This window comes from Festucalex cinctus, chromosome 3, assembly GCF_051991245.1.
Source record: "Festucalex cinctus isolate MCC-2025b chromosome 3, RoL_Fcin_1.0, whole genome shotgun sequence".
NCBI lineage: Eukaryota > Metazoa > Chordata > Actinopteri > Syngnathiformes > Syngnathidae > Festucalex > Festucalex cinctus.
Window position 1 is genome coordinate 16,533,183 of NC_135413.1, and position 25,288 is coordinate 16,558,470.

A 25,288-nucleotide genomic window follows, 5' to 3' on the forward strand; every position below is an offset into this window, starting at 1 on the left:
GGGATGGGCTCCACTAGAGACTGTTGCCAATTGGTCACAGATCACCCATCGGTCCCTTATGTGGGAAGTAGCTAGAGAAAGCCCATGCAATATTGGTCCAGAACCCAAGAACTATGAGGCAGACTCATCACTATGGTATCCTGTATGATTTTGTATTTTATATACAGAATAGGATTACATTAGTATGGATCTCACCCCCAAGACATTTCAAATTATGGGAAATATAACAGTATGATTTATTTTTATTTTATTTTTTTAACATTTAATAGTGCTCCTGAGGCGCTTCATTTAAATGAAATGAAAATTACGAATGACATTTTTACCAACAAGAAAAACAATACTCAAAATGTTAGTTTTTGTCACATCGTCACAGTTGGAAAATCAATTTAATCGGTCAGTTTATCCATCTATCCATTGAGCTCGAAAACGTTCTTTCTAAATCAACGCAAAATGTCTCAGCACCGAAAAACACAACTGTTGTTAACTTGTTACTTGTTTGACAGACAGCAAATAATAAAGTGATAGTTTAAAAACATTTCCTTGGACTGCACGTGGAGTTAAAATAAATAAATAAATACGCATGAGTAGTAGGACCAATGTCGCTGTTAGATGACGTCACATCAATGGGTCCTTCATGAATCGCGTCTCGCTCCATGTGAGTTTATCAACAGCATGATGGCAGCATACATTTAAACGAAAGTTTCGACTTCGGGGATTTTCAGCTAGCGTGTTAGCAACACAGGGTAGCACGGGAATTATTATACTTGTATCCAAAGGTTGTTTGCTTCCTATTGTTTCACTTAGACATCGGATACATTCTGATTAATCATGTTTGATAGCTTTCTCTTCACTTCATTTTATTTTAGGGAACAATGTTTATATATTAGTCTGTTTTTGTGCTGTTTTTGTTACTGTGTTTCAGTTTAACTCTGTCCCTAAAAGCTATTATTATTATCACGTTCTATAACATACAAACAAAAGGGGGCAAAATGAGTAATTCGTTTGTATTGTTTCTCCAGTAAAACAATGGCAACTGTTCGCAAGAAGGTTGACAACCGCATCCGTGTCCAGATTGAGAATGGAGTCGCCCTGCAGCATCGCACCATGTTTGTCGTGGTGGGAGATCGTGGACGAGATCAGGTATCGTCCTGATTTTTTGTAATTTTTTTTATGGATTTGGGCTAGTTGTCATTCAGCAAAATAACAATTTATTTGGGCTTATGGTCCAGGTGGTGATTCTGCATCACATGCTATCCAAAGCGAGTGTCCGAGCACGACCGTCTGTTCTGTGGTGCTACAAAAAAGAACTTGGCTTCAGCAGGTGACCACATACATCCTCCTCTCTTATTCCCTACGTTTTTGTTGCTGTTGATTTTTTATTTATTTATTTTTTTGACTGTGTCTGTCCGAACAGCAACCGCAAGAAACGTATGAAGCAGCTGCAGAAGAAAATAAAAACGGGCACATTGAATCTGAATCAAGATGACCCTTTTGAACTTTTTGTCGCTGCCACTAACATTCGCTACTGTTACTACAATGAGACCCACAAAATACTGGGAAACACTTTTGGCATGTGTGTCCTACAGGTGAGTCCATCACGCTTTCCATATCCAGCATTGCCCCTATGAAAGCGGAGATGAGATTGTGAGATTTTTGTTTGCCTTCTTGCACAGGATTTTGAAGCCCTCACTCCCAACCTGCTAGCCAGAACTGTTGAGACAATTGAAGGCGGTGGTATTGTAGTCATACTGTTACGGACAGTGAACTCCCTCAAGCAGCTCTACACAATGACCATGGTAAGTAAGTCTTTTGGCTTCTCCCCATACATAGGATGGATTTACAATGCAGGTCCTCGTGTCTGAATTTTGCCACTTGAGAACAATAAAAACTGAATCGTCACCCTTCACCAAAGCAAATCCAGTCATATAATGCACCTCTTTCTTAGTCACGTGATCCAATACTTGTTGTGAACTTTTCTTCCAGGACGTGCATGCTCGTTACAGAACGGAGGCTCATCAGGACGTGGTTGGAAGATTCAATGAGAGGTATAATCTGTTCACATGTGGGGAATTTTACAATTACCGTATTTTCCGCACTACAAGGCGCACCTAAAAGCCTTCAGTTTTTTGAAAAGCTGACCATGCGCCTTATAATCCAGTGCGCCTTATATATGGATCAATACTGAGCCGCAACAGGTCTCGCTGTCAAGACGCTATCGGTGACCCTGTACGATCGGTGACGCGCATGCGCAGAAGATCCCGCCAGCTTGGATCGCTAGCTTATTAATACTTTACCTCAGAGAAAATAATAAAACAGCTGTTTATTCATTTTGGGAGTGAATGGAGTTGTCAGAAAGCTGGTTTGTAATCTATTAATAAAGTTTGACTGACCTATCTGACTGTTTTGTTGACATTCCCTTAAGCGCAGCACCATCTAATGAATGTGTAACGTAATCCCAGCCTCTACTGTAGCACCTTATATATGGAAAAAGTTTTAAAATATGTCATTCATTGAAGGTGCGCCTTATAGTGCGGAAAATACCTGTTGCTATTGTCTTTCCGTAGGTTCATCCTGTCCCTCGCCTCCTGCAAAAACTGTGTCGTCATCGACGACCAACTCAACATCCTGCCCATCTCCAGCCACATGGCCAACATCAAGCCTGTTCCGCCAAAGACGCAGGTGCCCGTACAGAAAACGTCGCTTGCTTGTATGATGCTGTGAATCTAATCACCCCCCCGCCCGCCCCCCCTCCTTCTGCCACAGGAAGACGGTTTGTCACCAAAAGAGCAGGAGCTGAAGGACCTCAAGGAGTCTCTCCAGGACACTCAGCCAGTGGGTGTGTTGGTGGATAACTGCAGAACCATGGACCAGGTGAAAATCTATTTGATTGAATGTCCTGAAGTTAGTTTGGGATTTTTCATTGTTGATCATTTTGAAATTGTTTTCACTTTGTTTTTTAACAACTTTAGTTATAGTTTAATGGGATTTTAGAGCGAGATTGTTGTGTACATATGATAGGTTGGAATAATACTGCCAGATAAAGTTTTGTATGTTATTGAAGATTACGGTTAACCTCTGAATTGCATCAGGAGATTTTCAAAGGTGCTGAAATTTGTAGCTTCCCATAACGTGCTTTTTTCTAGGCCAAAGCCGTGCTCAAGTTCATCGAAGCTATCTCAGAGAAGACCTTGAGGAGCACTGTGGCTCTGACGGCTGCTCGTGGCCGAGGCAAATCTGCCGCCATGGGGCTGGCTGTCGCTGGAGCTGTGGCCTTTGGGTAGGAATAAACCAACAGAGCATGAAAAGCGGGCGTATGGATGACAAGGAATGTCTCATGAAACTGCTGCTCCAAGAGCATAACTTACTGAAGCTGCTCACAGTGTTCTGATGATGTTTCCAGCTACTCCAACATCTTTGTAACCTCCCCAAGCCCTGACAATCTGAACACCATGTTTGAGTTCATCTTTAAAGGCTTCGATGCGCTTCAGTATCAGGTAATCAGGGTTTCCATGGGTCATTAAAAAGCATTAAAAGTCATTCAATGTTTTTTGCTTAAAAAAAATAATGATAATAATAATTCCTTTAATGGCACTACAAAGCATTAAATACAATGTCCAGAGGCATTAAAAATTAAAATACAAGTGACATAAAAACATTGTTGTTCATGCTTTATTTTCCAAACATTGTGTAAAGGAATTACTATAGCTCAATTTAGCAATAATAAATGTGTTTAAAAAAATATATATTTATTTGTGACGACTGGTGACTTAGTTGTAATTTACAATTAACAAAATGGCCTGGAGTCCCCGAGCTTCTTCATGTCCCAAATATCATTTGCTCTGAATTTGAAAAGAAAAACGTACCGTTACTATCACAGGCATCCAACATAAAACACCAATGGCACCTAATGGCAGAAAATGACCTCAACACAAATAATATGACTCATTGTTTTACGCTCCTTATAAAGGGATACTTGACACATTGAGAAATTTTCAGCAGTAAAAAGTTAATATTTTGTCTATAATTAATGTGGTAACTTCATTTTTTTTTTGTACAATTAATACCTTTAAAAAGTATTAGTTTACTGACCAAACCCAGAAAACAGGCGAGCCATGATTGGCCGTTACCTACTTCCTCAGCACAGGTGATGTCATCCTCAGTCGACAGAAAGTAGAAAAATTACTTTTTAAAGGTATTAATTGTACATGAAAAATACTGAAGTTATTAAATTCCTTCTGGGCAAAATATTAACTTTTCACGGCTGAAATTTGTTCAATGAGTCAAGTATCCCTTTAGCTACTTATAATACCTTTTTTTTTTAACTTCAAATAACTATAAAATACCAAAAAATTACTTTATCAATGTTTGAAAAACTCCAACCACATTTATATTTGGTAACCATGTGTCCGCTTTTATGTTAATTATCAAGAGAATGAAAAAACTTGAAAGAAATACTCTATTGTACATTTAGAACCGACATAATGTGAGATAAATTCCCGATTAATCGCGCGCTAACTATGGAGGCCATGCGATTAATTTTACGATTAAAAATTGTAATGTCTCACGTAGGAGCATCTGGACTATGAGATCATCCAGTCGCTGAATCCAGAGTTCAACAAGGCGGTCGTGAGGGTGAACGTCTTTAAAGAGCACAGGCAGACCATTCAGGTAAACATACTTTGACTTTTTCCTATCGGTTTTCTGTGTGCACATTGCTATACACAAACCTTCTTTTCTGCAGTATATCCATCCAGGTGATGCTGTCAAACTAGGCCAGGCTGAACTTTTGGTGATTGACGAGGCTGCAGCCATTCCCTTGCCTCTAGTTAAGAACCTGCTGGGGCCATATCTGGTTTTTATGGCCTCCACCATCAACGGGTCGGTACATTTTCACTGATATTGGTTGCATGTACAGTGTATGGTCAGTCTAAAAAGTTGACACATTCCTGTTTAAATGCCAGGGGGGTAGCCAAGATAAATCATTTCAAAACATTTTCCAATCATCACTATCGCCTTTAAACTGGACAACCAGACTGATTTAAAAAAAAAAAAAAAAAAAATTTTTTTTTTTAAGGTTTTCGAGAAGGGAAGTAAAAATCAACTGAGATAATATGGAGAAATTGTGCATATTTTCTTACAATTGGGACTTTCTGTAAAGCGTTTTGGGACAGCTAAGGCTGTTTGAAAGCGCTATATAAATAAAGATGACTTGACGTGTGTGTTCAGAAATTAACCAGTCACAGTTAATCTCATGTTAAATGGAAATAAGTTCACACCGCCACAATTTAAAGTGAATTATTGGTGTTTGGATATTTATGGAATTTTTAGAGTTTTCACAGTAAATATGATAACTTGAATAAGAATTTGAAAAATAGTACCCTGGATGCCGTAAAGTTTTGGAATACGGTGATGTTGGAATGGTGTGAACAGGTAAAAAAAAAAAAAAAAAAGTTTTGAAATAAAACTACAAAAATCTTAATTTTAGGCTTTCATTTTAAAATTTTGAAATTAAATTTGTGGTAAGAATGTGCTGAACATTGTAAGTCGAAATGGTTTTAATCGGTCAAAGAATGAGGAAATTGGAGAAAAGAACAAAAAAACATCTTTATTATTGGCTTTTATTTTGATATTTTGAGGGGGAAAACTGCAGTAGGGATCAGATGATCAGTTTAAAATTGGCATGGTTTGAATAGGCAAAAAAAAATATTTAGAAATTAGAGAGAAAATAATCCCCCCCCAAATTCTACATTTTTGTTTTTTATCTTTAAAATTTTAAATAGCAAGCAAAAGATCCCAAAAGAACTCTATTTGGGATTATAGAAGTTGAAATGATGATGTGTCATTTAACCTGAGTTTGAATGTGATTGGTTATTTTGAACAGTGACATCCAGTTATGAAGGTGTGCAAACTTGTGCAGATCACTTCCTTTATTTTTACCTCCTCTGTCAGTTTATTTTTTATTTTTTTTAAGTTTTAGAGTTTATTTGTCACATTAACTCATTAGCTCCCAAAAACGTATAAATACGTCATATTTTAAATGTCTTAAGTGTCCCAAAGACGTATTTATAAGTTTTTTTGTTTTTGTTTTTTTTATGCCAGAGCATAGAGAAGGCTTTTATGCAGTCTCTCTACTGCAGAAAATGGTTGAGTGGCAGCAGAGTATAAGAGATCAACCAGGCCATGTTAAAACTCCCACAGTTTTCCCACAGTTCTAAGCAGAATTGTGAAAAACGATGAAACTTAGCCATGTTCTATTGCTAATTGCTGCACAGTGGAAACAGATAGGAATATACTTTTACCCCTGATAATAGAAGAGACTCTAATCTCTCTATTGGTATGTTCCATATTTTTATAGCTATAGAACATAATATTTCACGGGCCTTGAAAAATCAGTCAAAATCCAGGAAAACACTTAAGTGAAAATGGTTGGGAGTGAATGAGTTAATGGTGGAAAAAACCTAAAAGGATTTATTTGTTTATTTTTATGATATAAATACCACTTAAACCTGTGGGAAAATTTGGGAAGGGGTGTGTAGACTTTTCATCGCCACTATATCCAGGAGCCTCCAATACAATAGCTGTATCAAACATTCTGTGCTGGCACTTGATCACACTGAATCACGATTGTTAAATGACGGCCTCTTGCACAATTCCAACCAATCTCCATCTTGCGCTGATCCCGTTTTCCTGTGCGCAGCTACGAAGGCACCGGTCGCTCGCTCTCCCTCAAACTGATCCAGCAGTTGAGGCAGCAGAGCGCAGACAGCCAACAGAACATGTCGGCCGAGAACAGGAGCACGACCACAGCCAGGCTCGCGGCAGGTACGTACTTTTATGATTTAGCGTAGCCCTCGTGGCCTCTGAATCGTCTGCCGGCTCCCCTGTGCAGCTCGCACGCTCCACGAGGTCAGCCTGCACGAGTCCATTCGGTACGCAGCGGGCGACGCGGTGGAGAAGTGGCTCAATGAGTTGCTCTGCCTGGACTGCCTGAATATTCCCCGACTCATCTCTGGTTGTCCTCTTCCACAAACCTGCGATCTGTATCCTTTTTTTGAAAGAAGTTAGGGCTTGTATGCGCATGGTTCAAGGGAAGGTTGAATTGTCATGAGTGTAACTGAGACGTAATGACTGTTTTGAACTTAACAACCTGCGATGAGATATTACGTGAACAGAGACACACTGTTTTGCTACCACAAGGCGTCTGAGGCCTTCCTGCAGAGGCTGATGGCTCTCTATGTGGCGTCCCACTACAAGGTGAAACCTTAATTGCTGTTAGGTTTAGGGCTGCACAATATATCGAAAACATATCGATATCGTGATATTGGTCTATACAATATGTATAACGCAAAGACATGCAATAAGTTTGAAATGGAATTTTATGCTTTTCTCTGAATTTGACCAGTCAAGACTGTCAGGTTTACCTGTTTGACATGTATTATTTATTAAAAATGACAAAAAAGGAGAGAAGACACGAGAGAGGAGAGGAACTGACTGATACAATTCACTACTGCACTCTGAAAAAAATCCCCTCCTCACCCTCTCTTTTTATTTGGTTTCCACGTCCCTAGTTACATGGGTGCTCCAACCCTAAAACATAGTTGGAACACAGTGTACTAAGGTAAAATGTGCACTGCCATCCAATAGTTAAACATTGAGAGGTAATTGCAATCAATTAAGAATACACTGAGTTTGATATTTTGCCGCATGAATTTTTTTTTTATTCTTTCAGTGGTTAATAAAAATGTCATTTCTTTAGGTACATGTTAAATATTGCAATAATATCGATATTGCTATATTCAGCAACTATATCGCATATTGCATATTTTTTTCCCCAATACCGTTAGGTAGTTAGGTTGGTCTCTCTGGAACAGCAATAATGTTTCCGGGTCAATTTGACCCAGGTTATAGTTGAGGATTAAAAATGCATAAACATTATTTCAAATAAACCATTTATAACAAGTTTCATCATGAAATACTATTATTTGTAGTAATTTAACTTTGAAATGGGTCAGCTTGACCCGGCCTATGTTTATTGATCCAGGAGTGCCCTGATGATGAAATATAGCTCGTGATTAAGAGTTTTCAATGCAAATTTGTCATTTTAATTGTCTGTTGATAAAGTTTCATTGTGAAAAAGTACTAATTTTAGACTGGGTCAGTTTGACCCGGGCTATGTTTAATGTTCCAAAAGCATTCCGATAAACATTTAACATTTAATTAAAAATATGTCAAAGTGAACCATTTTAATTGTTGATGAGACGTTTCATAGCAAAAAAAAACAATTATTATAATGCGGGTCAATTTGACCCGGAATGTTTAACATTCCAAAACCAACACAATAAACATTTAATAATTATTATTATTAACAGTTTTCATTGCATATACGTTGAAATGAACAATTTCTTATGGTCTGTTAATGTGAATGTCGGGTCAGTTTGACCCGGTATATGCTTAATGTTTCTTGCAAATATCCCAACACATTTTTTTAATATAGGTACCAAGTTTGCTCTCAGTTGAAAGTGGGTCAGAATGACGCAAACATAGCAGGAGGGTAAGGTGCTTCTCTCTTTCATTTCTTCTTCTGTTCCCCTCCAGAATTCCCCCAACGACTTGCAGATGTTGTCGGACGCGCCGGCCCACCACCTCTTCTGTCTTCTGCCGCCCGTCCCCCCCACGCAGAACTCGCTGCCTGAGGTCCTCGCCGTGGTGCAGGTAGTAGACGGCAGCATGTCCTGCGTGCAATGTTCTGAGTAAACAATTGTATGACAACAATGAGGTTCGGTAGTTAAAAGACCATGTTAACTGCATTTTGTTATTACAGTATTTGGTTCAAAATGGTGAATTATATTTTCATTTTACAGTACATCGTCCTGTGATTTATTTTCTGCGAATGTACAGGTGTGTCTGGAAGGCGAAATATCCCGACAGTCCATCCTCAACAGCCTCTCTAGAGGGAAGAAAGCCTCAGGTGACCTCATTCCATGGACCGTGTCTGAACAGGTGCTCAGAAACAGGATCATAAAATTATTTTTCTTTTTTTTTTTTTTTTTTTAATTCATCTCATCGATCCTTTTGCCTACAGTTCCAAGATCCGGAGTTTGGCAGTCTGTCTGGAGGCAGAGTGGTGCGAATAGCTGTAAATCCGGACTATCAAGGAGTAAGAGGACATAATTTGTCGCTATCCAGTCTCTCCTGTACTGTACTGTACTTTTCATATAGCAACGGTGGGCAAATTACAGTGCTCAAGTGCTGCATTTGACAAGCTTTCACAGAAGACTGGAAGCTGTTCTTGCAGAAAAGATGTAAAACTGATTTGATTCCATCCAGTGTATGTATAAGCCGAGGTCTTCTTGTCTGTCCAACAGATGGGCTACGGCTCACGAGTGCTGCAGCTGCTGCAGATGTACTACGAGGGCAAATTCCCCACCATGGATGAGAGGACAGCGCCTCAGCACAGGGAAATCACCACCGTCAGCAGCGAGGTATGGATTCACGTCAAGTCCTTTCAAACTGGAAACTTTTCATGGAAATTCAAACAAACAACTCATACGCTCAAAACAGTTGAGTCAAAATAACCCAAATTAGGTCAAGAAGGGTTTGAGATACTCATTTAACCCCAAAAGAAATAACCTACAAAACAACCCCAAAAATTGAGTTGATTTGTGGTTTATTCATTTGCTACACACATTGGTCACTTAGCCCATTGTTGACCCAATTTGGGTTATTTTTGACCCAACTGCTTTGAGAGTGTGTGTTTGCTTTGTCACAGTTTTCTGCTGAATATCAGGCTCGTAGGGGTCATTGTACCACATCCACCAACATCCTGTTGATTTTGAATGATACACCATGAAAATGTGGGATCAATCACAACATGATTGATTTTGAGGAATTTTACACTCTTAAAAACAGTTAACGACAAAGATAACCCAAAAGGGACTGACCGAACCTCGTCCTCCTTCTCATCCTCCTCCTCTTAATGTAATTATTTTTTTCCTCCTCCTCCCTTCTTCTTTTTTCTTCTTCTTCTTCCTTTTTATCTTTTCTTCCTTCCTTCCTTCCTTCCTTCCTTCCTTCCTTCTTCTTAACAAAATAAAAGAACTTTGGGGTTTGCTTGGGCAAAGCAACACAATTTTTGTGGGTTGTTTTGTGGGTTATTAGTTTGACCAAATCAACATTTTGGGTTAACTCAGTGCTTCTCAGTTATTTGTATTTTTTTACTGTTATTGTTTTTAAAAAAACAAAAAAAAAAACGTTTTGGACCCGAAATATTGAGTTAGTTTCTTTTGGACCCATTTTCTTTGAACAATAACAGTAAAAAAATAATAATTGAGAAGTGCAGAGTTAACCCAAAATGTTGTTTTGGTCAAACTGATAACCCACAAAACAACCGCAAAAAAAATTGCAACGTCCTACTCTCCCCCACAAAAGTTTTTTGTTTGTTTTTTTGTTTTTTTTTGGGGGGGGGAGAGAAAAAAGACAAAACATAGGTAACCCAAAAAGGTAGGTCAGTCACTTTGTGGGTTATCTTTGTCGTAACTTTTTTTTTTAAACGTTTTGGTTCAAATGACCCCAAAATGTTGGGTCAAATGAAACAATCCAATTATTGGGCTATTTTGCACAAACTAACCTTTCTTGGGTGGGGGTTTTGTGGGTTATGTAATGTGACGCCTCGAATGTGATCTCAGGCCGTCACACTTCTGGAGGAGGTGGTGACGCCTCGCAAGGAGCTGCCGCCGCTGCTGCTGAAGCTGAGCGAGAGGCGAGCGGAGCGGCTGGACTATTTAGGGGTCTCCTACGGACTCACGGCTCCGCTGCTCAAGTGAGGACACGTCGGTGTGGAAGAAGCGCAGCAAGGTTCTTATGGGGGAAAAAAAAAATATTTTTTCTTCTTTTTCTTTTCTAATCGGCAGATTCTGGAAGAAAGCAGGTTATACTCCGGTCTACTTGAGACAGACGCCTGTAAGTATGGAAGATGATTGTAGTCTGAATTTATTTGATCAGCCGCAGTCCAGTGGAACAAACAATGTTAAAGTTACAAAATAAAGTTAGAATGTTACACGAAAAATACATAATAATAATAATAATAATAAAGCGTACGTATAAAGTCATAGTTTTTGGAAGGGAAAAACCCCAAAATATTACAATATATTTTTTTATATTTTTGTATTAAAACATATTCAGAGTATCATATATTTTTTTATTTATAAAATAACAATATTGTGAGTATTGGTTTTTTTTTTTTTTTTTTTTTTTTTTAAAAAGATAAACACAAGTCAGGTAAGGTTCTAATATGATTGTCATTTCTTTGGGAGAAAACATACTAAGGTTTTTTTTGTTTTGTTTTTTTGTTTTTTGTTGTTTTTTTTAATTAATTCAAAATCACATTTCAAGAAAAGGGCAGAATAGTATTTTTTTTTAGAAAAACAATTTAATTCAAGATTACATATGATGTCTTATTTTGAGGAAAAGGTTTTGTTATGAGTTTTTTTTTTTTTTTTTTAAAGAAAACCTTAACACAATTAAAATCAAAATTTCAAGCATTGTTTTTTTTTTTTCAAGAAAAGGGAAAATTTGTTTTTTTTCTCAAGAAAAACAATTTAATGTGAAAAAAAAATTACATTAATTTTGCCAATATATTTTGATTTACATTTTTTTTTTTTTTTAAGAAGAAGAAGCGCAAGTCAGGTAAGGTTGTAATGTTATGAATCTTTTATGATAAAGATTTTTTTGAGGAGGAGGTTATGAGAATTATTTTTATTTTTATTTTTTTAGAAATACTTTAAACCATAATCATTAAAATTAATTTTGAATACTATAAAAATACTTTTTTTTTTCTCAAAAAAAGGCAGAATTTTCTTTTCTTTTTTTTTTTAAATGATTGAAAATGAGAATAAAATTACATTTACATTGCAATTATATTCTGCTATTTTTTTTTTTTAATATGTAGAATAACATAGTAATTTTATTGACTGAATGAAAGTTTTCAACCAAATAGTGCAAGAGTCTGAAGCCAGGCAGTGTTCCATTTTGGTTGCTTGTGCGTTGATCTGCATTTGTGCTTTTTTTTTTCTTTTTTTTTGTCAGAACGACCTGACAGGCGAGCACTCGTGCGTGATGGTGAAGGAGCTGAACAGCGAGGAGCAGCAGAGCCAATGGTTGTCTGCCTTCTGGAAAGGTCAGCGTCCAAATCTCATCTCCGTCTCATTTCTCATCCCAACTTGAGATTTGTCGTGCGCTTCAGATTTCCGCAGGCGCTTCCTGTCGCTGCTCTCGTACCAGTTCAGCAGCTTCACCCCGAGTCTGGCCCTCAGCATCCTGCAGAACAAAAGCGCCAAGGAGGTCGCGAGCGGTAGGTGGACACGGCGGCGTTCCCTCTGCGCCGTTTTGCAGCTCACCCGTCGCCTCTGCCCGCAGTTATGAAGGCCTCGGAGCTGGCGGTCAACTTCAGCCCGTACGACCTCAAGCGCCTGGAGTTGTACTCGCGCAGCATGGTGGACTACCACCTCATCATGGACCTCGTTCCGACAGTGGCGCGATTGTTCTTCCTCAAGCAGCTGGGGGACGTCTCTCTGTCAGTGGCGCAGTGTGTAAGTTCATCAATTCGCCTTTATTTTTTTTTTCAATGCGTTTTGCTCCTTCTGTCTTCTAATTCGGAAAGTGTTTTCCAGGCGATGCTGTTGGGCATCGGACTGCAACACAAATCGGTGGAGCAGCTGGAGAAGGAAGTGGGCCTCCCAAGCTCGCAGCTCATGGGCCTCTTCAACCGCCTCGTGCGGAAATTCGTGCAAGTATGTTCGCACCAGTCACGGCCAGGGCCAGTTCGATTCATCGGACGAACCATTTCATAGCCTCTTGTCGGGCTGCTCGATAATGAAGAAAATATTAATCACGATGAATTTGATAATTAAATTAAATCATTTGCTCCCAGCCATTTTCACAGAAGCAATCCCGTTCGCTCCCGGCTGTTTGACTGGATTGTTGACTGATTTTGCAAGGCCCACAGAATATTGTGTTCTATTGCTACTTCCCAGAGGGAGCCATCCCAAAGGGATCAATAAAGTCAAGTCTAAGTCTAAAAAGTCTAAGTCTATAAAAATAGGGAACCTATCAAAAGAAAGATTAAAGTGCCTTCTTTCATCAGGAAAAAAAGTATATTTCTATCCATTTCCGTTTTGCAGCAATTAGCATTAGAATATAGCTAAGTTTAATCAATTTTCACAAATCTATTTAGAATAGTGGGTAATTGAGCTCTTTTTCAACATATCCCTGGTTGATCTCCTTTGCTCTGCTCCCACCTGCTGGCCGTTTGTGTAACAACTACCATTTCGTAAACCGTTCTTTGCAGTTGAGGCTTCATTAAAGCCTTCTGTAGCTCTGGCTTTAAAAAAAACAAAAAACAAATACGTCTTTGGGACACTTAAAACATAAAAAAAAAAATATACGTTTATGGGAGGAAATGAGTTAATAAGTAAAAAAAATAATCATAAATCAATGATTGAAATCACGATGAGGACAATCTTTTTTTTTTTTTTTTTTTTTTTTTTTTTTTTTTTGTTACAGAACAAAAAAAATATGTTAAAAATATATGAAGACAAATACATTTCTTTGAAACACTAAAACACTATAATTATGCAAATTCCTTTGGATTCAAACAGGCTTTATTAATTTAGCCATTATAAAAAAAGGTGCCAAACAAAACTTGTTAAATTAACCATTGTAAAATAAAAATAAAAGTGGCAAATATCTACATTTAAAAACATAACGACTTTTTTTTTTTTTTTTTTAAGGCAGATTTTCCTTTCTGTTGTAATGTTAAATGCTAAAGGTAAAGTTATTGTAAAACAGTCAAATGGTGTGCCCGTAATTCATATCTCCATTATTATAAGCGCTAAAGGTCCAAAAAAGAAGTTATTTTGTTCATTATATATTTTTTTAAATGAATCGGTTATGTGAATTTTATTCTGACAAATATTGGAATTGTCATTGGTCTAAAAAAAAAATTAACATTGGTCAGGCACGAGTCTCTACAGTATGTGTAAGAAGGCATAAAGCCTGCTTAAACTTATTTAAATTTTGTGGAAAATGACATTTATTTCAGTCGTTCATTTCAAAAAGTGTATTTTTTTTTCTATTATATACATTTATATATTGTTCATTTTTATAATTTTGCTTTTAGGGTACAACTTAACAAAAAAAAAAATACTGTCTCAATAAATTAGAATATTACGTAAGAAACAATCAAAAAATGGTTTATAATTTAAAAAAAAAAGTATGAACTTTAGTTAAAAAATTTGTCTGTGTATCTTACTTTGGTCTTATTCTATAACATCAGTATTGGAGAGTAACTAATTATATGTAATGAGATTATATAATTTAATGACATAGTTTATGAACATTTTGAGAAGTCCATCCATTAAAAGGAGAAAATGTCAAAGTTTCACTTGCTTTTGCAAAATACTGTTTCAATTTTAATTGTATTTGAAAAAAATTAGCCTCAAACGCTTTCATAGCACTTTTTTTCTTTTAAAGCCGACGCTTGTGATTGGCTCTCGCCGCTCATTTGGCATTCGGTCGTACACCAGTAGTTTCAAACATGATGCATTTTTCCAAATATGACCTCAACGTGCCACCTTCCGGTGCAATCTATTCGTTTGTTTGAGATTTTAAAACGTAAACGAAAGGCAAGTTTTTGTTGAGCAATTTCTGAATTCATTCATACATACAAATACAAAATGATTGTGTTATGCTTGAAAAATGTTGATGCTTGAAGATCCTCTCCGGTGTACGTCGTCTGTTGTAGCTTTTTAGCAGCATCCAAGAAAAGGCCATCGAAGCCGAGATGGCAACCACTAAAGACGTCACCATGGAGCCGACTGCCCGAAGCCTTCAAGATGATCTGGTATGGACGTGCCCGCAAATCCACACCAACATATTTGGGGGCTTCTCTGTTTACCGGGGTTGCGACTTGGAACATCACTAAATTCATAATTACCCAAAATTAACATTTTGGGGACTGAATTTCCAAATTTCTTGACTAGTTAAAACAGTCTCAACTTCCTATTTTTGTTTTCAAAATAAAAGTCTTAACAGATTCAAACCTTTTCCAGCTACCGTTATTCCAGTTTAAAAATAAATAAATAAAAATAGAAGCTCATAATTAATTTTCTGGGGTTTCAACTCTAATTTCCACATTTCTTGACTGATTCAAACCGTTCCAACTATTCCAAATACTTGAAAGAAGAAAAAAAAAATCAAAATAAAAACCCAGATAAAAAAAAAAAAAAATCCCATAGCCAATTCAAATTTTAATTTCATTTTCAGAATAAAATACTGAAGTTAATATTTTGGAGTGGTAAACCTCTAACGTCCACACTTTTTGACTGTCATTAAACCGTTCAGCTCATCCTCTTCCAAATTTGTTTCCCCATAATTGAGAAAAAATACACAATTATTATTGTTTTGGTTTTTTTAACTTCAGATTTCCATCTTTCTTGACCAATTCAAAATGTTATTTTTTCACTAAAATAAATAAAATACTGTGGGGACAATTAATTCACACCTGAGGACAATTTTAGAGCAAGTGTTCAAGGGACATATTTGATGAGCATTTTATATAAATATTAGAGCCGTCAAAGGATTACATTTTGTAATCAGATTAATCATATTTTAGAACTTTGATTAATCATGATTAATTGCTTAATTAACTCTCAGCCATTTTCACAGAAGCAACCCCCTTTTCCCAGCTGTTTTGCTGGATTTTGACTGATTTTGCAAGGCCCACAGAGTATTGTGTTCTATTTCTATAAAAACATGGAACCTACCAAAAGAAAGATTTGAGTCTCTTCTTTCATCAGGGAAAAAAATTATCTATCTATCCGTTTCTGTTTTGCAGCAACTAGCATTAGAATATAGCTAACAAATCTGCTTAAAACTGTGGGGAAAACAGCTTGTTGGAGCATGAGCCTGGTTGATCTCGTATACTCTGCTGCCACCTGCTGGCCGCTTTTGTAACAACCACCATTGCTTCAACCAATATCAATGCCTTCAGTATGCACTAGCATAAAAACTTATAAATACGTCTTTGAGACACTGGTAATATTTCTAATAGAATGTATTTATACGCTTTTGGGAGCAAATGAGTAAAAAAAAAAAAGGCTTTTTATCAACATTTTTTTTGCCCGCCAAATTTAAAGAGTACCTGTTATGTTAATTCTTTCGACATTTAATGTTATAAGGACATCTTACAAAATTTGTATCACGCTCATCCTCCTGTTTTTATAATCAGTTTATTACTTGCATTATTTAAAATGGGGAAAAATGGCCCTGATAGTTTGACATGAACAAATATTCTGAATGTCATATGCGAATATTTATTTTTTTGAATGTATGTTTATTGCTCAAACACAACCTGTGATACCTTTAACGTAACCATCCTCTGTCAGCTAAAGGAATCATCTGCGTTAATACATGATTAATGTGATATTTTTTGTGATTAGTTAACGCTTTAACTTTGACAGCACTAATATCCATCTAAAATACACTCAAATTGATTCTCCAACTACACAATAATAAAAATTTTTATTTTTTTTTTAAAATGTTTTAGGTGTGATTCACAAGTCAATTATTTTATGTTTCATATTCAAAATTTGTGATGTGACAAGCAAAAGTGAAGCTGGTTTGCTCTTTTGCTCAGGATGAGGCTGCGAAGGAGTTTGAGGAGAAACACAAGCAGGATAAAGAGAAAGTGAAGGAGCTTGACCTGGAAGAGTACGTTCGCCGCCGTCTCACGAAATGACGACCTCGATGTACGCTAGATGTGATGTCATCCTTTGCCGTCGCAGGTACAAGATCCGCGGCCATGACGAGGACTGGGACGAGGTTCTGAAGAACGCTGGGAACACGGCGATGGTCAGCATTAAAAGGTGCCGTAAGGAAGGACCAACACGCTTCACTTAAGTGATGAGGACTGTCACTATCAAGTATTTTTTTTTTAAATCAATTAACCCTATCGAATAATCATCTGCTCCCTACCCTGTTATTATAGTTTGGGAATTTTTCATTTTAGTTTTTTTTTTTTTTTTAAATTGAGTTAGTTTTAAGTAGTTTTTAGGGTGGTTCTGTTAGTTTGTATTAGTTTTAGTTGTTTAATAAATGCTTCGTTTTAGTTTAGTTTTAGTTTCAGTATTAGTTTTTTTTCCCATGTGTATTACTTGTGCGCAATATTTAAAAAACACCATGGGAGTGATGTCATCTGAAGGTGCTTTTCTATTGGCTGCTGCTAGATGACATCACTTCTGTGTGACACGCCTTCAAACGTCCTTATTCCGGTTAATAGCAAAATAAATTGACCTAAAATCACCCCAAAGGCTCATGTATTAAATTCATTACCAAAGACTAAAACGAAGGACGTTTGCTATAATTATAGTTTTAGTTAGATTTGTAAATATAACATGTAGTTTAGTTTTTGTTTTTTAAAAAAGCATTTTCGTTTTTAATTTATTTCGTTAACGCAATTTTTTGAATTTTATTTTTTTGTCAGTTTTAACCTTAATAAATAAATATATACATACATACATATACATATATATATATATATATATATATATATATATATATATATATATATATATATATATATATATATATATATATATAAAATCCACTAAAGTTGAACATGAGCTGCATTGAGTGGGTAGAACTATTCATTTGCATTATCAAAACCACCAAAATTAGCCTATGCTAAATGCTTAGCAATTGCGATTAGCATTAGTGCACTAGCGATCACCATTTAAGGTAAACAAACTCACCAACTTTTAGGTGATACATTATTTTTACATGGGTTGAATTGAGTGACTATAACTACTAATTCATCCGCTCCCAGCCATTTTCAGAGATGCAATTCCGTTCGCTCCCAGCTGTTTGCATGGAACCTATTAAAAGAAAGATTAGTCTCTTCTTTCATCAGGCGGGAAAAAAAAAAAGTATATTTCTATCTGTTTCCGTTTTGCAGCAATTAGCATTAGAATATAGCCAAGTTTAATCAATGTTCACAAATTATTGAAAATTGTGAGCAATTTTGAGTTTTTTTTTTTTTTTTTCTCCAACATGGCCCTGGTTGCTCGCCTTTGCTCTGCTGCCACCTGCTGGCCGTTTGTGTAATAACTACCATTTCTTCAACCGTTCTTTGCAGTTGAGCGGCTGCATCAAAGCCTTCTGTGCGCTAGTATAAAAAATGTATAAATACGTTTTTGGGGCACTTAAAACATTAAATAAAAAACATTTGTAAGTTATCAGGAGCAAATGAGCTGCCGGTAATTATTTATCTTCTGTGCACGAGCCATATTAAATATGTTTTATTACAGGACAGGTGTTGATCGTTAAACAGAGTGTGATGGCTGATGGTTACGTGGTTATGCTGAAGAAAGAAAAAAAAACTGAGGCACTACATTGGAAATTGGCACTTGGAAATGCAGCCTAATACATGTTTGTGCTTTTCAATCCTTTCCCACCAGTGACAAGAAGAGAAAACTGGACGCAGGAAATGATGTGTCAAGCAATGGAGGACTTCAGCTTGGCAAGCAAAAGAAGAAAGTCCTACAGCACGGAAAGTTCAAGAAGGACAAACATGGCAAATTTGGAAAGAAGGCGTTTAAGTGAAGTTGATGTTAAAAGGACTGGGTATTTGTTTTTTTTTGTTTTTTTATGCAAAAAATGGACAGAAGAGTGTTTTTTTTATTTTTAAATCAATTTGTGTGCCAAATATATACATATACAAATACATAGGCATGTCTTATTCCCTATTGTTTAAAATTGTGCACCTTAGCGCAAGAGTGTCAAACACAATAATGTCAAGTGTTTTCACCTTTTTGTAAAGTTACGACTGCTACAAAAGTTAGTAGTTTTCCCTTTTCTATAAAGTGAGGTAAGCGGTTGGCCGACGCGCGGGGCCGAAGCTGTCATTTGAGCACGCGAGGCTGTAATTGAGTCCACTTGTGCTTCAGCTGACGCTTGATGGCGTCCGCCGCGAAGATGCAGTCGATGGCCTGCCGGGAAAGCGTCCACACGGCCTCGCGACTCAAACCGAACGTGGACGCCGCCAGGTGGTACTCCTGAGACAAGTCTGTGCAGAACACACCCTTGTCGTCAGTCTGCGGGAGGACAAACCATAGAAAATGACACTGTCCCGCTTTTCTCTGAGCCTCGTCCCTGCACTCGGGGCCAACAACAAGGCGCTCTAAAGCTAGCACAAAATCCCTGGTCCACACAACTGACTATTAAAGTTCCTATCACTCTCCTGTCTTTATCTGGATGATACACACACGCACTCATGGCAGACAATGAGGCGCTCTACAGTAGCCACACCAGTTCACAATTTTCCTGAATTTTCAGGGTGGAAGCATCACGAGCTAGCTAGCTGCATAATGAAAAACAGTTTAATTGATGCTGTATCTCCACAACTGAGTAATACAAAGTTATCCATATTTGTATGGAAACAAATCGCTATATTAAATTCACTCTAAAGGGTAGTGTCAATATTAAGTATTACAAAAGAAAAATCAGCATTTTTCAAGGGGGGGAGGAGCCTTACTACTATTTAAATCATTTTAACTAGTTAAATGGTATACATAAATGGAAACATACAATGGAGAATGATGATTATTTTTTTTATATTTGCATTTTATTTTTATTTTATTTGAATGTAAATGTGAATGTATAAAGCAGCACTTTGTGGGGGAAAATAGCATAAATGCATTTGCAAACAAAAAAAAAAAGTTACATTTGGGGAAAGCTTTCATTTTTTAAATATAAAATCAAATACTGAATGTTATTATTCTCACATAAATGTAGCAATATAAAGATAGCATTTAGGATCACACAAAAATGAGTGAAATTATGTTTAAAAAAGAGGGAGGTTGGGAACGTTGGATATGTTCACAAACATACCAATAACTAAAATAACCTTTTTTTTTCTATCCCAATTTTTTTTTAAACTTAAAGGGATCCTTTACTTATTTAGCCATTTTTGGCAGTCAAACAATATTTTGTCTATAATTAATTTGACACTTTCATTATTTTTCATGCACAATTAGTACCTTTAAAAACACATTTTGCAACTTCCTGTCGTCTGAAAATGACATCACAAAGGCTCAGGTAATCAATCGCATGATGTCGTTTTCAGTCGACAGCAAGTTGCAAAATGTGTTTTTAAAGGTACTAATTGTACGTGAAAAATAGTGAAAGTATCAAATTAATTATAGACAAAATATTAACTTGTTATTGCTATAATGGACTAAATAAGTGAAGTATCCCTTTAATCTCTTCAGTATATAGCATCAAATTCCTTTTTAGTATAGGCTGAATATTACATCATTCCTTTTATGGATTTAAAGACAAAAAATGTCTGTAGGCGTGTACACAAAACTTGACAAATCCCAGACTGCTATGAAGTGCATTTCAAAAAAGGTCGCGGCTGTTCAAGGTCAAATAGGGAAGATGAATGCCATTGCAGCTGTATAAATGAGATTGAAACTTACACAAATGACACTTGGGTGGCCCAACTGGTACCAGTACTTGAAGTGATGCTCGGAGTAACATGGGACAGTTTGTCCTTTAACGTTTGATGTCAAGCAAAGCTCTAGCAGGGGGAAAAAGATGACATCTTGATTCATAACACATACACGCACTGAAGTATTTATTCAATATCTTACTAGTGTGCTACTATCCGCATGAGTAAGACAACTGAGTGTACTAGTAGAACAACTGCCTTACCGGTGACGACTAGTGAGCACTTTATCAAGATCATGTTACTGCCGAGACAAACCTGTACACTTGTTGAAAACTCAAAACTGCATGCTCCTAGTTCAAGTAGGATATTGGGGAAAAAATGCTCACGTGCACAGTAAACATAATTTGTATTAAATATTCACTGGTCACCTTTGCCTTACCCAAAGGGATGTTATTCTTCACCACTTTGTCAACGAGCGACTGCGACCCGCCCACGTCAGGATGCAGGAAGGTGCCGTGACCGATCCGGTCGGGCGGCAGATCGAGCAGCAGCTCCGATTCCTCCAGCTGAGACGGCACCTGCAACAATTCATCATCATGCGTCAGCATGCTTCAGTAGATACTGCAATATGCTATTAGTGCATAATTTAGACAGTTAAAAGTAGACGTCAACCCAAAGATTCTCTTTACAATAATATATTTTATGGAAAATGACTTGTTAATCTATCTCGGGGGCGGCCGTTTTATCACTGTCAACTGAAAATGACATCATGCTCACGACGCAGGTAACCACCAATCACGGCTCAGCTTGAGGAAATAGGTGTCCTGTGATTGGTTGTTACATGAGCAACTATGATGTCATGTTCAGTTGGCAGAAAGTGACAAAATGGCCGCCCCCTCTATGGATCAAAACGGGTGTATTTTGCTGATTTAGCCACACCGTGTTTCGACTAGTGGTGTTGCATAGAACATATTTTTGCAAAGAAAATGTTTGGATTGACTTCTCTTAAGGAGCATTTACAGCGTTAGCCAACTCCTCCTGTCTTACTTCGGAGAGGTGCAGTGATAATTTGAGTCCGCTGTTCTTGGCTCGCTGTAAGGCAGGAAGCAGGTCTTTGCCATGACCCACCTGAAAACCACATTAAGTTGTATCCGAAAAGTAATATTTGATTTTTATTCGCTTAGTTTCATAAAATGTGTATTTCTTCTTTTTTTGTTTGTTTGTTTGTTTGTTTTTTAATTAACAGACGTGTACCAACAATTTTGTCCACGTATGTACAGTATATGACTACAATAACACAATTAAATGGCTTGCGTACCGTCGGGTCCCCACTGAGATCAAGTCCAACCACCAGCCCGTCAGCCGACAGCATGAACTCTTCAGCCAGCTTCACCGTTTCCATGGCAACCTCTGTCCCATTCCTGCGATCGATGGCTATTAGGAACCTGCAGGAGAAATATTGCCCACTGTAGCATCTCTCTTCGCCAAGGGATGTTCATCATGCGCGCACCTGACATCAATGTCCACCTCCTCCTCTTTACACTGCTGGATGGCTTTTATGATGGTGTCTACGTAGCTCTTTTTGGTCAATCCTGAAATACGATGAATCATGATACATTACGTCTAACAACTTAACTCTCAGAGATGGATGCATAAAATTTATTTAAGATCTCAGACCTGTTTTCTTCTCCTCTCTTGGCGTACTCCTAAGCTCTAAATATTTGACACCGTCAGCAGCAAACTCCTTGATTACATCTGTGGCCACCTAGAATAAAAGATGTAACATTGCCATGGTGTTTGCGCAAAACATTTTAAAAACAACATTATTATCACCATAAAGATGTCCTCCTCGGTGTCCACCAACTGATGAATGACCTTGAACACCTGAAAGCACCTGGAGAACGCCATGTTGAGTCATTACAACCGTGGATAAAGCACACACACGCAAACACACACAAGTGGTCTGCGTACTCATTTAACGTTCTCCGCTGGCCCTTGTCAATGGCCGTCATGTGATGTTCAATGTTGAGATGTGGCTTTCGCTTAATGAGCTTCTCCATCGTCTGGAAGCTCACCGAGCCGTTGAGGTGAGCGTGCAGCTCCTGATAGGAAAACGAAATCCATCTTAATTATTTCCTTTCAAATGCCGCCTTAAAAAAATAAATAAATAAGCCGATAAATTTGACTCACCACTTTTGGCAGCTCCCGATAAAAGACATCGTCGGTCTTGTCCATCGTCAAAATAAACAAACAAAAAAATATATCTGCGAGTTTGTGAAGTTTTAGTGTCGGCCTGCCTGTGTTTTCAGGACACATTTGAACGTGACACAAGATGAAGTGTAACAAACAAATGAGTCCCCGAGTCGAGCGAGAAATGTTCCGCGCAATGTCGAACATCCGGGCATTCCTGATATTTCCGCAATGCAAATTCTTTACACGACTGCGTATTGTATTGCCTTTGACTGCGACTGTCATACAAATCGGGCAGATTGTTATTGTAGTCAAACGACATTTCATCACGTGAAATCAAATTAATCCTCATAAATCGAATTACGATCCAAAGCCCAACGCTTTTCAATGGACGCAGAGGGTAATTTCACCGAGTAAAAGACCATTTTGACATGTGACGTCATACGCTTAATTGTGACACGGCCATATTAAACAATTATAAGGTGGTTAAAAACCATTATATAGTTATTCATTTTTGTCACATGACAATAAGTCTAAAATAACGAAAATGTGTTTCCATAAAAATGCATAATATGGAGGTTTGTAACAGACAGTTTATATTCAGACGACTCGAAATATGAATCAGCGTTTTTAACTTGAAAGTGGAAAAATAATTTTATTTGGGGGCATCTGTTTTGTGCAGCACAGTAAAACATGCATCAATTTGTGATAGTGCCGGGCTGGTTCCACCCATAATAGAGATCAAGATGAAAGGCAGAGGCACATTACCTGTACATCCTGTATGTGTTTGTTATATCAGATGGGTGGAAAACCATTTCTGAGGTCATGGCTGACCACTAGTAGCCATTCTTTCAAGACTCAGGTTTCCCCTGTACCACAATCCAAGATGAAAGTACATGATATGTCCTGTGAGAGCTGTATGCATGTTTGTCGGAGCTTTTTGTTCACATATGAACAGCCACTCTCTCAACAAATTAAAAGGTGGTCGAGATTCAGGGTCCCAAGTGCCAGCAGTGCTTCTTGATGTCAGGATATCCATCGGGAGAAGCCATTCATTATCCACTCTTTAATAGAGGTACCACATCTTTTGATTGCTACACAGTGGAAAAAACATTAATACAAGCATACTTTTAACACATGCATACATACAGCAAAATTACAAATGATTGGAAGTATTTGATAAAATAAAACATGATTCATTCTTATTTTAAAACCGTATTGACAGCACCCACACAGGAGCAACTCACTACTTCATCAACTGGCATAATAAATTCTATATCCTAGAGTGCATATTCTCACTAGAACTATTTACTTGATACCAGAAAGATCAAGTACACAGCTGGGGAGCTTTTTGTGCTGGATGCAGAAGGTTTAATTGCACAAAATCGACTTCCAAATCTAGTGTCAAACAAAATACTTTGCCACCATCTAGAGATCGACAGTGGAAACACACCCAAAATAGTCACACTGTACAAAAACTAATCTGCAAACATCACAAGTCGCTAAACCTTTTTTCAAAAGTACCTTTGGCCCTGTCACATTGCACAAGTTACTTTGATGTGCACTTGTGGGTGTCAAGATTGTATCTGAAACCTGCTAGTGACCCAACACAGATGCTGACAACACAGGAAGCAGGGTGGAAGACCAACTTAATAGAAAAGAAAATACAAGATTACACCCACGTCCCAAAAAAAATGCTCTAAAAATGAACATTTTGTAGCCTACCTGGTTGCGGATCAAAGTGACACAAAGCAGTCGCTGGTCATATCGCAACAAGTAAGTCCCAAATCACTCCAAAAACCTGACAGGAAAATGTGACAGCTGTCACCAAATGTCAACAAAACTGGTCGGGTGTGGAACTGTGGAGCCTTGAACGCATATAAACACACACACTGGAGCTATGAAGTGAAACTAAAATGGCTGGTATGAAGAAAATCTTGTCGACAAAAAGCAGGCGGAGTACACAGTGGGTGGTAACAAATTTTGGTATAATTTAGTTAAAAAAAAAAAAATCTTCACACCTTCACACCTATTTTCCTACATTTTACCACAAGAGACTGCCCCACAATTTAGAAGGACCAGTCCATTAATCCATTTAGAATATAGATAGCCAACTGAAATATCCTCATCAGTGCCAGAGCTACATTCATATTACATTCAGTTCGGATATTCGCTACGGGAATTGTGCAAATCCACAACTTTGTAATTGTAGATTTGTAACACCACATTCAGAGCTATAATTTTGTTCCGACTAGTCATAATTTACATGTTTTGACCAGGCCAGACAGAATTATGGATATCATTGTCATTTTGACGAGTCACAAATATGTTAGAGATCCCGAATGAAAATTCCCGCTATTCAAAATGTAATTATGACAAGTCAAAAGACATTGTTGATATCTAGAAAGGAGTTGAATCTGCTTGCCAGAAAAAAAGCCTCAGCTTGTCTGATTGATGGCAACAGAGTCAACAAACTCATAAGTGGAAATTCAAACATGTCTGAAAAACATGATCATTGAAGGACTTGCTAATTAATGCAGGAGATAGCCTTGGTTATGGTTGATGTAGATTAAAGGTACAGGTACAGGTGTC

The 25,288-nt window shown here is 37.4% G+C and overlaps 2 protein-coding genes across 8 annotated transcripts; one reads left to right on the forward strand and one right to left on the reverse strand.

The window, feature by feature from the left end:
* Nucleotides 1–30: 30 nt before the first annotated feature.
* nat10 (N-acetyltransferase 10) lies at nucleotides 31–19,292 on the forward strand. 4 transcript variants are annotated; one of them, XM_077516136.1, is made up of 29 exons: nucleotides 31–135; nucleotides 1,020–1,140; nucleotides 1,230–1,321; nucleotides 1,415–1,586; nucleotides 1,674–1,796; nucleotides 1,984–2,045; nucleotides 2,565–2,679; nucleotides 2,764–2,871; nucleotides 3,144–3,277; nucleotides 3,401–3,494; nucleotides 4,570–4,668; nucleotides 4,742–4,878; nucleotides 6,698–6,822; nucleotides 6,890–7,040; nucleotides 7,158–7,254; nucleotides 8,596–8,712; nucleotides 8,899–9,000; nucleotides 9,083–9,157; nucleotides 9,366–9,482; nucleotides 10,686–10,819; nucleotides 10,911–10,959; nucleotides 12,085–12,175; nucleotides 12,242–12,349; nucleotides 12,415–12,587; nucleotides 12,669–12,788; nucleotides 14,801–14,899; nucleotides 16,694–16,767; nucleotides 16,842–16,922; nucleotides 18,513–19,292. In XM_077516136.1, exons 1-29 carry the CDS (start codon nucleotides 59–61, stop codon nucleotides 18,655–18,657), a joined length of 3,192 nt encoding a protein of 1,063 aa, XP_077372262.1. In that variant the 5' UTR covers nucleotides 31–58; the 3' UTR covers nucleotides 18,658–19,292. The 4 variants fall into 4 exon arrangements, with proteins under 4 accessions (XP_077372262.1, XP_077372264.1, XP_077372263.1 ...); XM_077516138.1 differs by lacking the exon at nucleotides 31–135 and adding an exon at nucleotides 598–655; XM_077516137.1 differs by lacking the exon at nucleotides 31–135 and adding an exon at nucleotides 660–776.
* mapda (N6-Methyl-AMP deaminase) lies at nucleotides 18,715–25,267 on the reverse strand. 4 transcript variants are annotated; one of them, XM_077516141.1, is made up of 11 exons: nucleotides 24,422–25,267; nucleotides 22,697–23,790; nucleotides 22,478–22,608; nucleotides 22,340–22,400; nucleotides 22,184–22,271; nucleotides 22,017–22,098; nucleotides 21,825–21,951; nucleotides 21,554–21,634; nucleotides 20,946–21,084; nucleotides 20,535–20,635; nucleotides 18,715–19,148 (listed from the first exon to the last, which is right to left on the reverse strand). In XM_077516141.1, exons 2-11 carry the CDS (start codon nucleotides 23,021–23,023, stop codon nucleotides 18,957–18,959), a joined length of 1,329 nt encoding a protein of 442 aa, XP_077372267.1. In that variant the 5' UTR covers nucleotides 23,024–23,790; nucleotides 24,422–25,267; the 3' UTR covers nucleotides 18,715–18,956. The 4 variants fall into 4 exon arrangements, 3 of the variants coding, with proteins under 3 accessions (XP_077372267.1, XP_077372268.1, XP_077372266.1); XM_077516142.1 differs by having other exon boundaries at nucleotides 18,715–19,120; nucleotides 22,697–25,267; XM_077516140.1 differs by having other exon boundaries at nucleotides 22,697–25,267.
* Nucleotides 25,268–25,288: the final 21 nt, after the last annotated feature.